Source organism: Vicia villosa, linkage group LG1 (genome assembly GCF_029867415.1).
Source record: "Vicia villosa cultivar HV-30 ecotype Madison, WI linkage group LG1, Vvil1.0, whole genome shotgun sequence".
NCBI classification, from domain to species: Eukaryota; Viridiplantae; Streptophyta; class Magnoliopsida; order Fabales; family Fabaceae; genus Vicia; species Vicia villosa.
Window position 1 is genome coordinate 117891829 of NC_081180.1, and position 16070 is coordinate 117907898.

General features: G+C 34.0%; 2 protein-coding genes across 2 annotated transcripts; both read right to left on the reverse strand.

Annotated features, from left to right (window-relative positions):
* Positions 1-6548: 6548 nt before the first annotated feature.
* On the reverse strand, positions 6549-7537 carry LOC131615300 (MYB-like transcription factor EOBI). Its single transcript, XM_058886730.1, has 2 exons — positions 7180-7537; positions 6549-7062 (listed from the first exon to the last, which is right to left on the reverse strand). The coding sequence occupies exons 1-2, from the start codon at positions 7503-7505 to the stop codon at positions 6549-6551; spliced, it is 840 nt and encodes a 279-aa protein (XP_058742713.1). The 5' UTR covers positions 7506-7537.
* Positions 7538-13566: 6029 nt separating this feature from the next.
* Positions 13567-15106, reverse strand: LOC131615316 (transcription factor MYB108-like). Its single transcript, XM_058886731.1, has 2 exons — positions 14773-15106; positions 13567-14109 (listed from the first exon to the last, which is right to left on the reverse strand). Exons 1-2 carry the CDS (start codon positions 15069-15071, stop codon positions 13599-13601), a joined length of 810 nt encoding a protein of 269 aa, XP_058742714.1. The 5' UTR covers positions 15072-15106; the 3' UTR covers positions 13567-13598.
* Positions 15107-16070: the final 964 nt, after the last annotated feature.

Sequence of the window (16070 nt, forward strand, 5' to 3'; positions counted from 1 at the left end):
AATTATTTAATAATTACAAAAATAATATTTTATTTTGATTTATTTAATTAGAATAAGAAAAAGAGTGAAATTGAAATAAAAAGTGAATAATAGAGAATTAGGGGGTTAGTGGAGATAGAGTTATATTTAATTGGGCCAAAATTATGATTATGAGGAGACTTACCCTAATGATATAAATTAGGAACACAACCTAAGTTAGGAGCCCTTTGTCAGTACGTAAAAAGAGGGAAAGAGGATAGAGGCAAAGGAAAACAAAAGAGAGGCTAAAGGTTGAAGGGAGAATCCATCCAAACTAATTCCAATTCTTAATTCTTGCTAGGAATTAAGGTAAGGTGGAGAATAACTTCAATAAAGGGTATATGCATGAAAGGTAGGGTAGAGGAGTCATTAGCCTCCAATAGGATATTTTGCATTGTTTAATTCTAAGTATTTGTGTTATTATAAGGTTGTTGGCTGAATTGATGAAGAATTTTCGTGTATGATTATGTGTGATTTTACAGTTTTGGGATTATTGATGTTTTCCTCCATTGATGAACTTTTGAAGATTTTGGTATGACTATGACTTTCGGGGAAAAGGATTTTTAAATGTATTAAAATTGATGAAATCATGTGCTATGAATATGTTATAATTTGTATGATGTATTTTAGGTCGATTTTGGGTGCTGGAAGTGGAAAAATCAAAGTTGTGATTTGAACTCCTTGGAAAAATTCTAGTTCTGCTTCTGGTTCAGGGTGACGGGTGTTACCAGCGTGACGGATAGGCTGTCATGCATTTTGAACCGATGAAGCGCGTCATCGACCTGACCCCCAGGGCTTCATGATCCTGCAGTTTGTGTAGTGAGTCTATTTGAAAGTACAAAAATGCAGATTTTTGGTTATTTGATTTGTGAGCGGCTGTTTGACTTCTGTTGGGGATGAATTGATGAAAATTAATTAATTTAAAATTATTTAATTGAGTAAATGTGGATCGGTGCGAGTTATGATGTTGTGTTAATGATTAAATATGAGTTGTGGTGATGTTATAATATATCGAGTATACTTAATTGTAATTGTTCTGTTGTTACATGTATGAGATGATAAATGATCGAGAAGAGTTATTATAGGCTTGAGTTGCACTGACTTATGTTGTGTTATGCATATATGAATTGTTGTTGTGTGGTAATCCAGAGAGAGGATTACGAGAGTTGCCAGTGCATTTTGTTAGTACCAAAAAAGGGTTTTAACGAATTGATATTGATGGTATGATCATACATCATTTGAGCTTTGTTAAGAGGCATGTTCGCTAATTTAGAGAGGGGACTAGTGGCTTGTATGAAACCTTATTTTGCAGGTAATTGGTTTTTGTTTTGATGATGACAAGTGTGAAGATACTCAACACGATAAAGATGCAACATAATGACAACTGTAAAAGATCATAAAAGAAAGATAACATTCAACATATTAAAGATGCAACAATTAAAAATGTCTACCAATGCACTTAAGCGGTTAAAAATGCAAGTCATGGATTTAATAAGGATTGACAAAGTTTTAGACATAGATAAAGTCAACCAATGCACTTAAACGGTTAAATATGCAAGCCATAGGTTTGATAAGGATTCACGAAGTTTCAGACATAGATCAAACACAGTTTCAGATAAAGACAAACAAATGGATTACATCAAAAGACTCAAAATAAATCTCAAAGCAAGTGTCAACATAAAAGAATTTATCAGACAAGGCAATAGAAATCTCAAAGCAAATGTCAATACAGGAGAATCTATCAGACAAGGCTTAGAGGAGTTAATCTCCCAATTTAGTAAATGAGTGAAACTTTTGTAAAAGCAAAAGTCTTTCTTTGTTGTAATGGATGACTATAAGCACACACACAGGAGCGCTTAAAACCTTTTATAAAATTCTTTTGAAAAGAAAAAGCTTTGAAGAAGTATATAGAAGTTGCATATAAAAGGATGAGAGCATTCAAGCCAAAAAAATATTTTAACTAAATCTAATCGATTAGAATCAAGTGTTAATCGATTAGACTATCACTTCCTTGGGAACGGGGTAATTTAAATGCACTCAGATCCTATGCAACAAATATACATCAATTCTTTCCTATTTTGGAACACACAACCGTTATATTTAAATGGGAAAATACTCTTTTTCGTCCTTTAACTTTGTTTCGGGGTCCAATATGGTCCCTTAACTTTTAAAAAGTTCAAATTAATCCTTTAACTATTAAAACAACGTCACGTTAGTCCTTCCGTCTGAGTCTGTTAGTCAAAGTAAAAAAAAGTCCAAGTGGCATTATAATATGCTGATGTGGAATACCATGTGTTTAGACCAAGTTTAGTGATGGAAAAAGTCGTCGCTTTGTTCGAAAACCAAATGACCCTTCAGTTCTCCAAATTCACTTTCCAGAAAACCAACTATTTCTGTCATTTTTTCAATCTCCAAGCTCTTTGCAGCACTCTCATCTTAAAGCTTCGTGCAACACTATCATCTTTCTCATCTCATATTTTTCAAAAACACGAGCGCATAGAGCAACGAGAAGAAGGGAGATAAAACATAGAAATTAGAAAGGTAACGATCACCATACCTGAGCAAATTCTGGAGAAATCCTCCTCTCGTAGGTAATTTTTTTTTGTGTTGCTCCATTTTTAGATGATGTGGTTGCAGTAAAACATGTTCCCCCTTTCAATTGCTGCTTATTCACGCTTATTTTGGCCAAAATTTCGATTTTAGGATTCGATATCCTTAAACTGATTTATGTGTTTAGTTTGATTTTTGATGATTTTGAGATGGAATCTAGGTTGAGGGCGTGATTTCTAAGCTTTTTAATGTTGAGAAGTTGTTAAAATATGGACCTGAGTTAGAACTCTTAAGGCTCTGCCATGGAGGTTGTGAGAAATTTTTCAAAACCCATGGTAGATTTGAGTCAGTATCCTCACGAGCTTGTGAGAATTTTTTCAATCATTACGCATGTGAACCAAAATCTTGATAAATTACAGGTTTTATAATAAACAGATTATCTATTTTTTTTTCATCTGGGTATGGTTATTTGTAATGTCATATGAATGGGTAATGAATTCTGAAGAAGATGGAGAATATATTAAAGTCCAGAAATTCTCATTTAGTGTCAGATTTTCTGTCACTATATCGGTCACAAAAATTGAATTTTACATGTCACATGCCACATCAGCAAAAGTTAACGTTGTTATTGACATTTGGACAGAAAGGACCTACGTGCTCCGTTTTTAACACTTAAGGGATTGATTTGAACTTTTTAAAAGTTAAGGGATCATAATGGACCCAAAGCAAAGTTAAGGGACGAAAAAGAGTATTTTCCCTATTTAAATAAGCTAATCGATTGGCTAAATCAGTTAGAAGTGGTCATTTTGGCTTTAATGTTATTTCCTATGTTGGAGATTTTCAAGCCTATAAATAAAGGTCTCATTCCTCGTTTCATTTCATCTAGAAATCAAATTTTGTATTGACTATCTCTCTCTCTAAGTTTTCATTTTCACTTTCTCTCACCAATTCTTATATCCAAATGCTTTTGTGAGGAAAGATATTTTTTGAGTGAGGTGTCCTTATAATTTTGGATGGGTACAATTGTATAAGTTCTCCAAGAATATTGTTTATGCATCTTGGACGAACATAGTCCATTTAAGGATAAAAATATGTGGTTAGAAGTTAAATCCGTTAAAAGCTTTGGTTGGAGATTGTGTGATCAGGTCTTGATATTTATTTAGGTTGAAGATAGTTAATATTGATGAATTTCCCTCAAGATTCTTAGTAAACCTTATTCATTTGAAGGATAAAGTTTATCAATATTAATGAACTTACCATTAAGTTTATAGTTAGCCTGTTTAAAACCATAGGTTATAAGATCAGCCTGTTAAAATCTCAAGAGGTTATTGATTATTCTATTAAACTAAATTGAGCTCAGTTATGTTGGTGGAAAGAAGACTTACAGCTTCAATCTACAGTTGGGAAGGCAACTTAGTCAATTCAGTCTCAATATTTCAATGGAGACGACGCAAACAAACATATCTTTCGTCTTGTATTATCATGGTTGTAGATCAACCACTATTTCCTTGTATAAGAGGGTTCGTGAGCTTCACCTACTAAAAGCTCTCAAGTATATAATGGAAACTCTAAAGACCAGTTATTGGGGAGAATAGTAGGTCTTTTATTTTTTAACCGAATCTCTATAACTCTTGGTGTTTTTCTTCCTCCTTTGACTCTTTTACTTTCCGCACTTTCTTTTTATATTCCACTGCTTAGAAATAGAAAAATATTTTCAAACTCTGATTTTAATCTAAAAAAGTTTTCAAAACCATGTTTTTCCAAATTAACCACACAACTCACCCACCTCATGTGTGTGATGTCTCAAGTCCAACAAGTGACATCAGAGTCTAACTCTTGTTTAAGGACTAGTCGTCTCAGGAGAAAGATGACTTTCAACACAAGATTCTATTTTAAAACTCACCACCACCTTTTGAAAATTCATTCTTTCTTTTATATACATGTGTTTTCTTCAACATTAAATCTTTTTTTCTTTATAAAATTATTCAATGGTTTGTTTTACACTACTCATCAAATAAATGATGAAAGAGTGGCAAAACTTCTTTGACAAAAGATAAATCATAGGTTTTGTTTCGTAAAATTACCAAGGAAATGTAGGATACTTTGAGAAAGACATGAACAAAGAATAGGAAAGATTTCAACCTTGGGGATATATATATATATATAAAGAATCGTCTTCCAATGAAGAAGATAACACATGCTCAGATGCACCCTACAAGGAAGATAGGTGATAGGAAGAAAGACTAATGTATTTACTTGTTTTGCAGGTAATGCTTTGCAATTTAGAACTCTAAAGAAAGATCATTTGAAGAAACTATACAAAAGCATAAGTATACTATAAAAGTATACATTTTTAAGTCTTTGATACTGAAAGATGAACGATGTCAACATTTATGATCAAAGCAACACTATTTGAGATTTTCTCAGTTTATGATTTGTCATGATCAGTAAACTAAATAAATTCGTGGTGGACTTATTTATCTGTTTGTTTACCAACTCTCGCATCGAAAGAATTTCACTATTTGAGGGAGCTTGTTAGTGAAGAAAAGTTGAGATTGGGATATTGTAGAAGTTAAGACTAATGCAATGTTTAGATTCACGTTTCCCCATACAATTATTGCATCCCAAGGCACGTTAACGTTAATGTAAAAGCTACACTTTCCAGCTTCTATTGAACGCGCGGTAGCGGTGCTTCATCGGGAAAACAAACATACACTAAGTGGCTGATTTGCTGACTAAGGGAGTCACAAATGATGTGATCAAAAGATTGAATATGAGCATGACATTAAAGACTTGGAGCATTTGAACTAAGGTGGTGTGTTAAGTGAAAACTAAGTAATTCAAGTGCTGTAACCGGTTACCACGCAGGTATAACCAGTTACAGCTTGGAGAAAAACACTTCTAAGCAGCAGAAAAAGCACTGTTGAAGCTGATGCAACCGTTTACGCATTCGCAGTAGCCGGTTAAACTTGATGGTATTTTTCAATTGTTTGTCTGTTGGAACCAATTATAGGTTTTTTTTTAATTGGTTACAGGTCCGACTTTTAGCTTATTCTAGTTTTTGAATTGTGTGTTTTGTATCTTAATCACTTTGTAATGTTTGTATAAAAACCTTGGAAGCATTTTCGTAATTGTTAATGCAAAAAAATATTCCTAGCTTCAATTATCTCTCTCTAACTCTATCCCTTCTCTCTTTCACTCTCTCTTTCTCCACGGAATCAAAACCTCCATTATTTACTAATTTTGTGATTGAATATTCAAACACTTGAATGATCTCCACATTTAGCCTAGATTCTTAGCTCTGCCGCTGTTTATTATCCGAACAATTGATTTTTTTCCTGTTAGTGTAAACACAATGTCATTTCCTAAGTCCTCGAACCTTTTGCGACACCTTTAGGTCCCACAAGGTGACATGAAACCTCCTTAAGTCAAGTGAAGTTTAGTATAACTAAATAAAAAAAAAGTGGTTTTGTTTGCACTGGGATATGAGGTAAGCTATGATGCTACCATACATACGACATTAAAAATGCATACAAAAGAGACCAAATAAACATGCTGACTGTCCAATCACGTGTGAACGACTCAAGACTAGAACATCAACACTTCAAACGTGCTGGTTTCAAAGGTAGCGGCACTTAGTGCTACTAATGAGAAACACATTGAATTTAAATTAAACAAGTAAATTACTATTATTAAAGTCAAACTTCCCATCACGTTTTTAAAAAATCAATGCTTCTAGAGGATTCATTATAACGTACGAGTAAAACAAACTACCAACGTTGAAGCATTATTCATTCATAACAGACACAGCACACATAGTTAACACACAAAATTTAACAACTCCTTTCATAAAAGCAAATCAAATTTTTTTTCTTAATTATTTGGTAAGAGTAGGACAATTACAAACAATGTCACTTAATCTCAAATATAGTAAATTAGAACAATTGTTAATTAATGTTTAACTAGTGTAAAAAACAAGATCATAAATCATCAGCAAGTTGTTGCTGCAAGAACCATATGTTTTCTTCTGTCCACAATTCTGAACCACCAAAATCATTACCATGTTCAAATTCTTGAATGTTTGTGTCTAAGCAATTCCACTCCTGCCACGTGGATTCCAGTTCCATACTATCCATTACATTGTAAGATAGGTTTGATTCTCTGAGAACATCGACGCCTGACGAGTATGATGAAACCTCAGACATGTACATAGGAGGAGGATTTGCATTTGTCCCACAAGTTTCACTGTGTGATTTAGTATTGTTACAAATGGTGCCTTGTCGTTGATCGTCAAAATTAGTATCTGCAGTTGCACGACTAGACTGAATCCTCTCGATGAGACGTGGAATCCATTCAAACCGCAATGTGTCCCTGAAAAGTTGGCTGTTTACATCACATTTAAGTTGCCTAGCTTGCTTCACTACTCTTGTCCTCCAATAGTTCTTTATCTCATTGTCCGTTCTTCCCGGCAATTGTTCCGCTATTTTAGACCATCTACATTAAACAACATAAATCATATTAGTAAAAAAGAGGTAGGTGTTTATCTTACTAATGCAATGGCAGTTGCAGACCGCAATTTAAAATTTTAACATCAGGAACATGTATACTTACCGGTTGCCCCAACGAGAATGGAGATCAAGAATCAAGAGTTGTTCTTGGAGAGTGATATTCCCACGTCGAACATTCGGACGCAAGTAGTTCAACCATCTTAATCTGCAGCTTTTTCCCGTTCTCTTTAAACCCGAACAACGAGCAACGGAGTTCCAATGACCTTTGCCGTGGACAGCCACATAGTTCATCAGAACAGTATCCTCCTCCTCTATCCATGGACCTTTCTTTATTACCATAATATCTTCTTCACTTACATTTGTTGCTAATGAACCACAATCTGATAAACTTCTCGTTGCATGAATACAGGTTTGGTAGTTGGTATCCATATTATGTTTGTTAAACTCAATCAAGTTGTTGAAATGTATTTGACTTTGGATTATGTTAAGGATGTGTAAGAGAATGTGATTATATAGAGAGTGTTAAGTTGAAGTTGACGCTGTATTTAGGAGGAATTGCACTTTAAAAGAAGTAAGAATTTGTCAAAACTGAGATGAATAATTGCAGTACGCAGAATTGTCAATTATTTGTTTAATAAAAGAGACAATACTTTACTATTGCTAGCTAAGTAATGGTGTTATTTTATTTAATTTGACCTTCTATTTTGTGTTGACACTTTGACTTATGATGCAATTTCAACTGTGTTTACCAAAATAATAATAATTTAATGTCAAATAGTCACAACTAAGAAGGCTTTAATAGTGTTTGGTGATTTGGTCGTTTCCACTTCTAGAACCAAAATGGTTCTTGTATTTGGCTATGTTTAAGGTCAAACCTCCTTCCTATTTGCAATTAATTATTTGGTTGTGTTTCCTGTAAAGAATACTTATCTCATCCTAGTATTGTTAAACTAGTGTACCGCAAATAATTTCTATTGATTTTAACCATAGTAATTCTGAGGTGATATGTGAGAAGGCTCAATATTCAGCCTCTCTGCCAGACTTAGTCACAAGTGGTTATTTTAGCTCCACAGACACAAGGTTTGTCCCAAATTAGATGTTTGAATTAGAAGTTAATCTTCGATCATTTGGATCATTGGCCTAATCAAAATTACTTTAGGTCTTTAGAAAAAACTTGTAAGTTGAGCGAGATGGTGATAATAGTAGATCATAGAACATGGTTCCATTAAGATATCTTAGAATCCTTTTCACAACAGACCAATGTGATTCCAAGGAAGAGGACATAATCTGAAAAGCCTTATTCCTTATGAGTGTTATATCAGATCTAGTTAAAGTGGATTATTAGAGAAAACTTACCATGGATCTAAACAAGTGATTTGATAATGAGTTGGAATACTATTTGCATTATCCATGTTTGCTCAAGCTGGCAAAACCTTTATGTATTTGGACGGAGTGAGTAATAAGCACCAAATATTTCTTGCTTGTTTTCCCTTTTATCTAATGTCTGTTTTCATCATCCTAGTTTAGTTTTACGCGTTTTTGTCTTCTTTATTTGTTTCCAGATAGTAAGAGGTCAATGAGGCGTATTGGACCGAAAAGGCCAAAGATCGCACAAAAATGGGCGCTTCCCATACAATTTTATGAGACCAACACGGTCTAGTCGTGTCACATGTATGACATGGGATATGTTGGCCCCTTTGAGACACCTCCATACAAGCAACCCGAGGCTGACACGACCAACCCGTGCTCCCTGACAAGGCCCGTATTAGCCCTCAGGCAGTTACGAACTTGGGCAGTTTTTGTGACCTTTCATCATCCATAACCTCCATATCACTGATAATCAGTGATAAGTGATAGTCAAGCTCAAGATTAGTGTCTTGAACATCTACTATCGAGATCTCATACTCTCTTCGTAGACACAAGACACTCCACCTACATGGTTAACCAAGGGAAATAGGTCCCCAATTCTCATTGGATCCATGAGTGTTAGTGACATATTGGTTGCATTTAGGCAACCATTAGAAAACGCCTTTAGGAACTAATATTCTTCGAAAACGGAATTTCACAATAGTGTGTCCACTCTTGCAACAATATAGACAATTAAGATGATGAACATGTTCACTTTTGCTAGTTGATTCCTTTGGAACAAAAGTATACTTTTTATACAACAGAGTAAAATACTTTTTGAATTTAGTCGGATCAACGGAAAAGTTATTTTATATTGTAGAGCCTTGTCTAATTTAGCCTTAAGAGTTTTCACTTCTTTTTGTCAAATGTGGCAAGTCTCACAACCAAACCAAGATGAATGTTTGTCTTCATTCTCATCCTTTTGAATATCTAGCATAGATTTTTTTAAAACTTTCATATTCTACTCGGTTTGTTCAACTTTAGCCTCGAGATATAAAAATATTTTCTTATTTTAGGCTAATCTTTTAAAATCTTCAATAGCATCTCTATGTAGATCATCAAATGTTAAGTTTAATTAAGAATGGGATACACTATCTACAAGTTCGGGTTTCAAGTAGCTTACATGTTTATTTTTCTTGTGTTGATAAGTCATGAGACATAGATTTTCCTTTTCCTTCTCATCGCTTGAGCTTTCCTCATTTGAGGATTCATCGCTATCCTAAGCTATGTAGGCTCTACGAGGCTTGTTGTACCTTTTTCTTTGACTGTATCTTTTGTCCTTCTTGAGTGAAGGACAATCCGGTTTATAGTGTCTGGAATTTCCATAATTGAAACATAGTCCTTGGCTTTTCCCTTTCTTGTTGTCATCTTGTTGAGCTTGTTTGGATTGCTTTCGATAGTTGGCTAGGTTGTTGTTCGAGTGATTGACAACATTCTTCCTTATATGCCTATGGTACCTTCTAGCACACAATCCCATTTCTTCATCATCGGATTTCTTGTCATCGCTTGAGACACTCTCATATTGCTCTTTGTTTGAGGTCTTGGAGCATGAAGCTTTTAAAGCAATAGACTTCTTCTCTACCTCTTTGTCTTTGTTTTTCTCCTTCTTTACTCTTTTCTCATGCTCTTCTAAGCTTAAGAGATGTTATTCATGCTCTTAAAGCTTTCCAAATAGTGTTGTGATGTCCAAAATAGCAAGATTATTAGCTTCCTTAATAGCTGTGACTTTGGGTTTCCATTCCCTATTCAAACATCTCAAAATTTTGTTAGTTTCCGTCTCATTTGGAACCGGATTTTCAAGTGCATTCAAACGACTTAAAAGATCTGAGATCCTTTTTTTCATATTGGAAATGGTTTCACCATTTTCCATATGAAAGAGTCCAAACTCTTGATTTAAAGTATTGATTCTAGCTAGTTTGACATCATTTGTGCCCTCATGAGTAACTTGTAATGTGTCCCATATAGCTTTAGCCGTCGTACAATGAGAAACGCGGTAATATTCATCAACCCCCAAGAGGCTACTAGCATATTTCTCGCTTTCCAATCGTACAAGTACTTTTTTCATCTTCCGCATCTCAAGTTTCTTCGGGTTTAGGAATAGTAACACCATCCTTGTTGGTCAAAGTTATTTGGAACGAACCGTATTGGATGGATTTCCATACCTTTCTATCAATAGAGTTTATATGAATGTGGATATAGTCCTTTCAATGGCCTTAGTTTTCACCATTGAAAATTGGAACTCTATTATGCGTCCCTGTAGGTTTGGAAGCCATTCTTCTAATAAGTGTATTTTGAAGCAAGGATAAACCAGAGCTCTTGATGCCACTTGTTAGGCGATAGACTAATGATCTAGAGGGGGTGAATAAATCAACAAAAAATTTCACGGTGTTTAAAAAAAAACTTTAGGTTAACAGAAGCGTCCCGCAATCAACTTTCTTCTATTCCGAACCGCTATTGGTAGGATCATATATGCTACAAAAACATGAAGAAGTTTGATGTGCTAAAGGGTTTGAAAAAAGAATCAATTATGTTTTTCGAAAGCTTATTCATTTGAATGGATACACTTGATTACCTACTTCCAATGAGAATAGAATTGATAAATTGGCTAAGGAAATTTATCAAACAAGTTATGTGCAAACAATTTTCTGCACAGAAAAAACAACAAACACTTGGCGTGGAGTAGTTAACTTGTAAATGAAATTTAAATGTGGTTGATTGTGATAAACAATTGCAATTACCAATTACAGTTCTCTTATACAAAAATGGTTTAGTATCATAGTTTAACACTTAGACTACTTTCCAAATTAACAATTGTGAAACAAGATTAATAGCAAATAATAGAGAAGTCAAGAAAAAAACACAAGGATTTATTTAGGCAGTTCGTCGTTCTTCCTCGCTACGACTGCGTCTGCCCCCAATTCCAAACGGGAATTGAGATAGTTTTTATTATTACTTTGCAAATGTTATTACAAGAGAAGTTAAAGCAATAAACAAACAAACTCAGTTTTGATGTCGATTCTTTATCTTCTCTCCCCTTGACCTTAAGCAAGATCAAGTCGCCCAATAATCTCGAATCAATCCTCTGGTTACCGCTACTCCCTTCACCGAACCCACCGTTCTTCAAGGATTTCACTCGGCTGAATTGCAATCGTAAATTGTTGTCACCCAAGAACTTTGGTTGATCCTCCGTCTACCGTTACTCCTTTGACCGAACCCACTGTTCTTCAAGGCATTCACTCGGCTGAATCTAATCCAAAGCTTATTGTCAAAAAACCCCAAATCATCTTGATCTTGGAGGACAAAACCCTAAAGATTTTATTCTATAAAACCACCACAATCTTCACCCAAAGGAATACTCAATTCCTATCCATGGACGTTATCAAACTTGATTATGTACCCGCAACACAAAAATGATTATGTGTAGTTGTGTTTTGAGTAGGAAGAAGAATGAAGATGAGAAGAGTTGTGTATCTTTCAGGTTGCAAAGTTGTGTTTTAATGAGTGCATGAATGTATATGTATGTGTGTGAAAAAAGAGAGAAAAATATGAAAAATTTGTGCACAAAAATGCCCAAAATTGAGCGACAGATCGACCTCTTAACTCCATGGGTCGACCTAAATAAGGCAAAGAGGTTTGATGTTGATTCAGCTCAGTATGCGTCGACTCATGGTTTATGTGCGTCGACTCATGGCTTCTGTGCGTCGACTCATGGCTTCTGAGTCAGCACATGAGTTGATGCATAGGTTGGTTAAAAGCTACCATAATGAATTTTTACAAACTTCACAAATCAGCTTTAGTATGAGTCGACCTATACAACTTAGGAGTCGACTCATGACTATGTAAATCACTCAAAAACTCATTTTTCATGATACATATGTTTCACTTGACCCATGTATCTTTCAAAACACTTGATGCACATATTTCTAAGATGAGTGTAATGTTTGTTCCAAGGAGAGTTCATCCAAACTTCACAAGCACACTTCTTATTCTATTTTTGACATCATTAAAACCTAGAAGGACTTAGCACTCATAAACACTTCCTTCTCTACTAGTTCATTATACAAAGCATCCAATTTGTTGAGAAATTTCAATACATCATCATGTGATGATGACAATGATAATGAAATGTTGTGATACACCATTTTAATTGAGTATCAAACCCATGGTCATTCCACTTTTCACCATGGTTGGACAAATCGGCTGTGGTGAAATGTGGCACGATATCCTATTTTTTACAACGACCATTAATTTGTGGTGGAAAATGGGGCACTTACTATCACACCCTTCGGTATCTCGAACCTCCAACCGTGATGAAACTTTTCTCCTAACCATAGTGATAGGTAATTATCATAGTAGTGAGGATTCATCACATTGAATGGATTCGTCCCTTTTTTTCTTTCTTCTGAAATGACTTTAATATTTGAATCCTTTTAACCATCATCATTTAACATAATAGCATTATAGAAGGTCGTCTTAATAGGATCAGTGAATAATGTTTTGCATTTCCTTTATCGCCAGATCGGCATCCATGTTAGCACTCAAACCTCTATAATCTATATTATCATAATCAGATTTAATGTTACTTGATTTGGGACAAACTATATTTTGCTTGATTTCAAATCTGAATGTTAGAGTTTGATTTTCTCAGTAGTGAGTACTTAAAATCATCTCTTTTTAAGGAGTATATTGAATTAGGGTTTTTAAAAGTATATTTATCTTGGGAAATTAAATGGTAACATGAGTGTTCCATTTCTAATTAAGCTTCTAGGAGTATGATACCAAACAACAATGTGAGAGGGAGAGAGAGGGTTTTGCTTTGATAATATGCGTTACATGCCAATCATAAAGTTAGTCACACACTCTAATTTGAAGTTAGTTACAACTTTAACTTCCCTAAGTAACTAACTCACTAATCACCTAACCAACTTTCCAAAAATAGCATACCTATCTTTGGTTGATATACACTCCAATACTTCCATAGAAGCACATCAATTTATTTTCTTCTAAATTTATCAATTGGTAAGTGTAGGACAATTACAAACAATGTCGCTTAAACTCAAATATAGTAAATTCGAACAGTTGTTAATTAATGTTAAATTAGTGTAAAAAACTAGATCATAAATCGCCAGCAAGTTGTTGCTGCAAGAACCATATGTTTTCTTCTGTCCACAATTCCGAACCACCAAAATCATTGTCCTGTTCAAATTCTTGAGTGTTTGTGTCTAAGCAATTCCACTCCTCCCATGTGGATCCCAATTCTGTCATTTCCATTACATTGTAAGATAGGTTTGATTCTACTGCAACATCAATGCCGGACGAGTATGACGAAACCTCAGACATCAACATGGGAGGAGGATTTGCATTTGTACAAGTATCACTGTGCGCTTTAGTATTGTTACAATTGCTGGTTTGTCGTTGAATGTATAAATTAGTATCTGCAGTTGCACGAGTAGACTGGATCCTCTCAATGAGACGGGGAATCCATTCAAAACGCAATGTGTCCCTGAAGAGTTTGCTGTTTACATCACAATTGAGTTGCCTTGCTTGCTTCACCACTCTTGTCCTCCAGTAGTTCTTTATCTCATTGTCCGTTCTTCCCGGCAATTGTTCCGCTATTTTAGACCACCTTCATTAAACAACAAAAAATCACGTTAGTTAGTTTTAAGGCAAAATTATACTCAGGGTCCTTTAAGTTATTTTATTGTAACAAGTTGGTCCTTTATATTTTTTTTGCTATAAGTTAGTCCTTTATGTTAACTAATGTATGCATCGTTGACCTTTTTTCTGTTTTATTAATTTTATTTTATTTCGTTTTTAACTTTTAAAATTCATATTAAACTCATTGTTGGTCCAAAAATTATGAAAAAATTTCTAAAAATATTTCTTGTCATTTTACACTTTGTGTAATTTTTTGAGAATTTTATTTTCTGTTTTATTATTTTTATTTAATTTATTTCTTTTCTGTGCATTTTAATTAGTTTAAAAATATTTTTATGCTCTAAAAAATTCTGAAAATTTTATTATAGGATTCAATGATGGTCTCTAACGTATGTTAAGTGATACATCAACACCATTAGCGTCATTTCGGTTTTTTTGGAACGAAGTTTATGAAAAAGGTTAACTGTGCAGACGTTAGTTAACATAAAGGACCAACTTGTAGCGAAAAAAACATCAAGGACCAACTTGTTACAATAAAATAACTTAAAGGACCCTGGGTATAATTTTGCCTAGTTTTAACAACTCAATTACTTCATTCTAAAATTTGATTATCTTGCACGTGTATACGTACCGGTTGCCCCACCGAGAATGGAGATCAAGAATCAAGAGCTGTTCTTGGAGAGTAATATTCCCACGTCGAACATTTGGTCGCAGGTAGTTCAACCATCTAAATCTGCAGCTTTTTCCCGTTCTCTTTAAACCCGAACAGCGGGCCACGGAGTTCCAGTGACCTTCGCCGTGGACAGCCACATAGTTCATCAGAACAGTATCTTCTTCCTCTATCCATGGACCTTTCTTTATTACCATAATATCTTCTTCACTTACATTTGTTGCTAATGAACCACAATCTGATAAACTTCTGGTAACCATGTTATGTTACACTTAATACTAATAGAATTGTTGATATGTATTTGACTTGGGATTTGGATTATGTTAAGAATGTGTAAGAGAATGTGATTATATAGAGTGATAAGGTGAAGTTGACGCTGGATTTAGGAAGAATTGCACTTTAAAAGAAGTAAGAATTTGTCAAAACTGAAAGATAAAGTGAGGGGCTGCGAGATGAATAATTGCAGTACGCAGAATTGTCAAATAATTGTTTAATACTAATGCTAGTTAAGTATTTTTTTATTTTATTTTGACCTTCTATTTTGTGTTGACACTTTGACTTATGACACGTAAATTCAACTGTGTTTACTAAAATAATAATAATTTAATGTCAAATAGTTATAACTAAGAAGGCTTTAACAGTGTTTGGTCGTTTCCAATTCTAGAACCAAAATGGTTCTTGTATTTGGCTGTGTTTAAGGTCAAACTTCCTTCCTAGTTGCAATTAACTATTTGGTTGTGTTTCCTGTAAAGAATACTTATTTCTTAGTATACCTTAAATTCAGATTAACAAGATAATTGTAGGAGAATCAGTCAAAATCAATTAGTTACATCAATTATATTTTCTTAAACAATTTATAAGTCGAGATTTACGTTACTTTTATTATTACCTTTTGAAATTTAAAAAATTTATATTTAATTCTTCTTATTTTAAAAAATTAAATGGTGACGTTTTAAAGTGTCACAATTTCACATAGGAGGCGACTAACAACCTTTACTACAAGGATTTGTTTAACAAGGCTTATTTTGAGCTTATAGCTTATAAGCTCGTATGATAATAAAAGATATGTTTGATAATAGTTTTTTTATCAGGAGCTTGTAAATTATTTTACTAGCTTATAGTTTTTTCTTCCATTAATACCTTATAAATTTTAATTGTTTTAAATGTGTATTTATTTATTAATTAAGAAATATCTTTTTATGTCATTTTACATTTATCAGCTAGTTAAACCGCTAATTTTACCAAACATTTTAATTAGC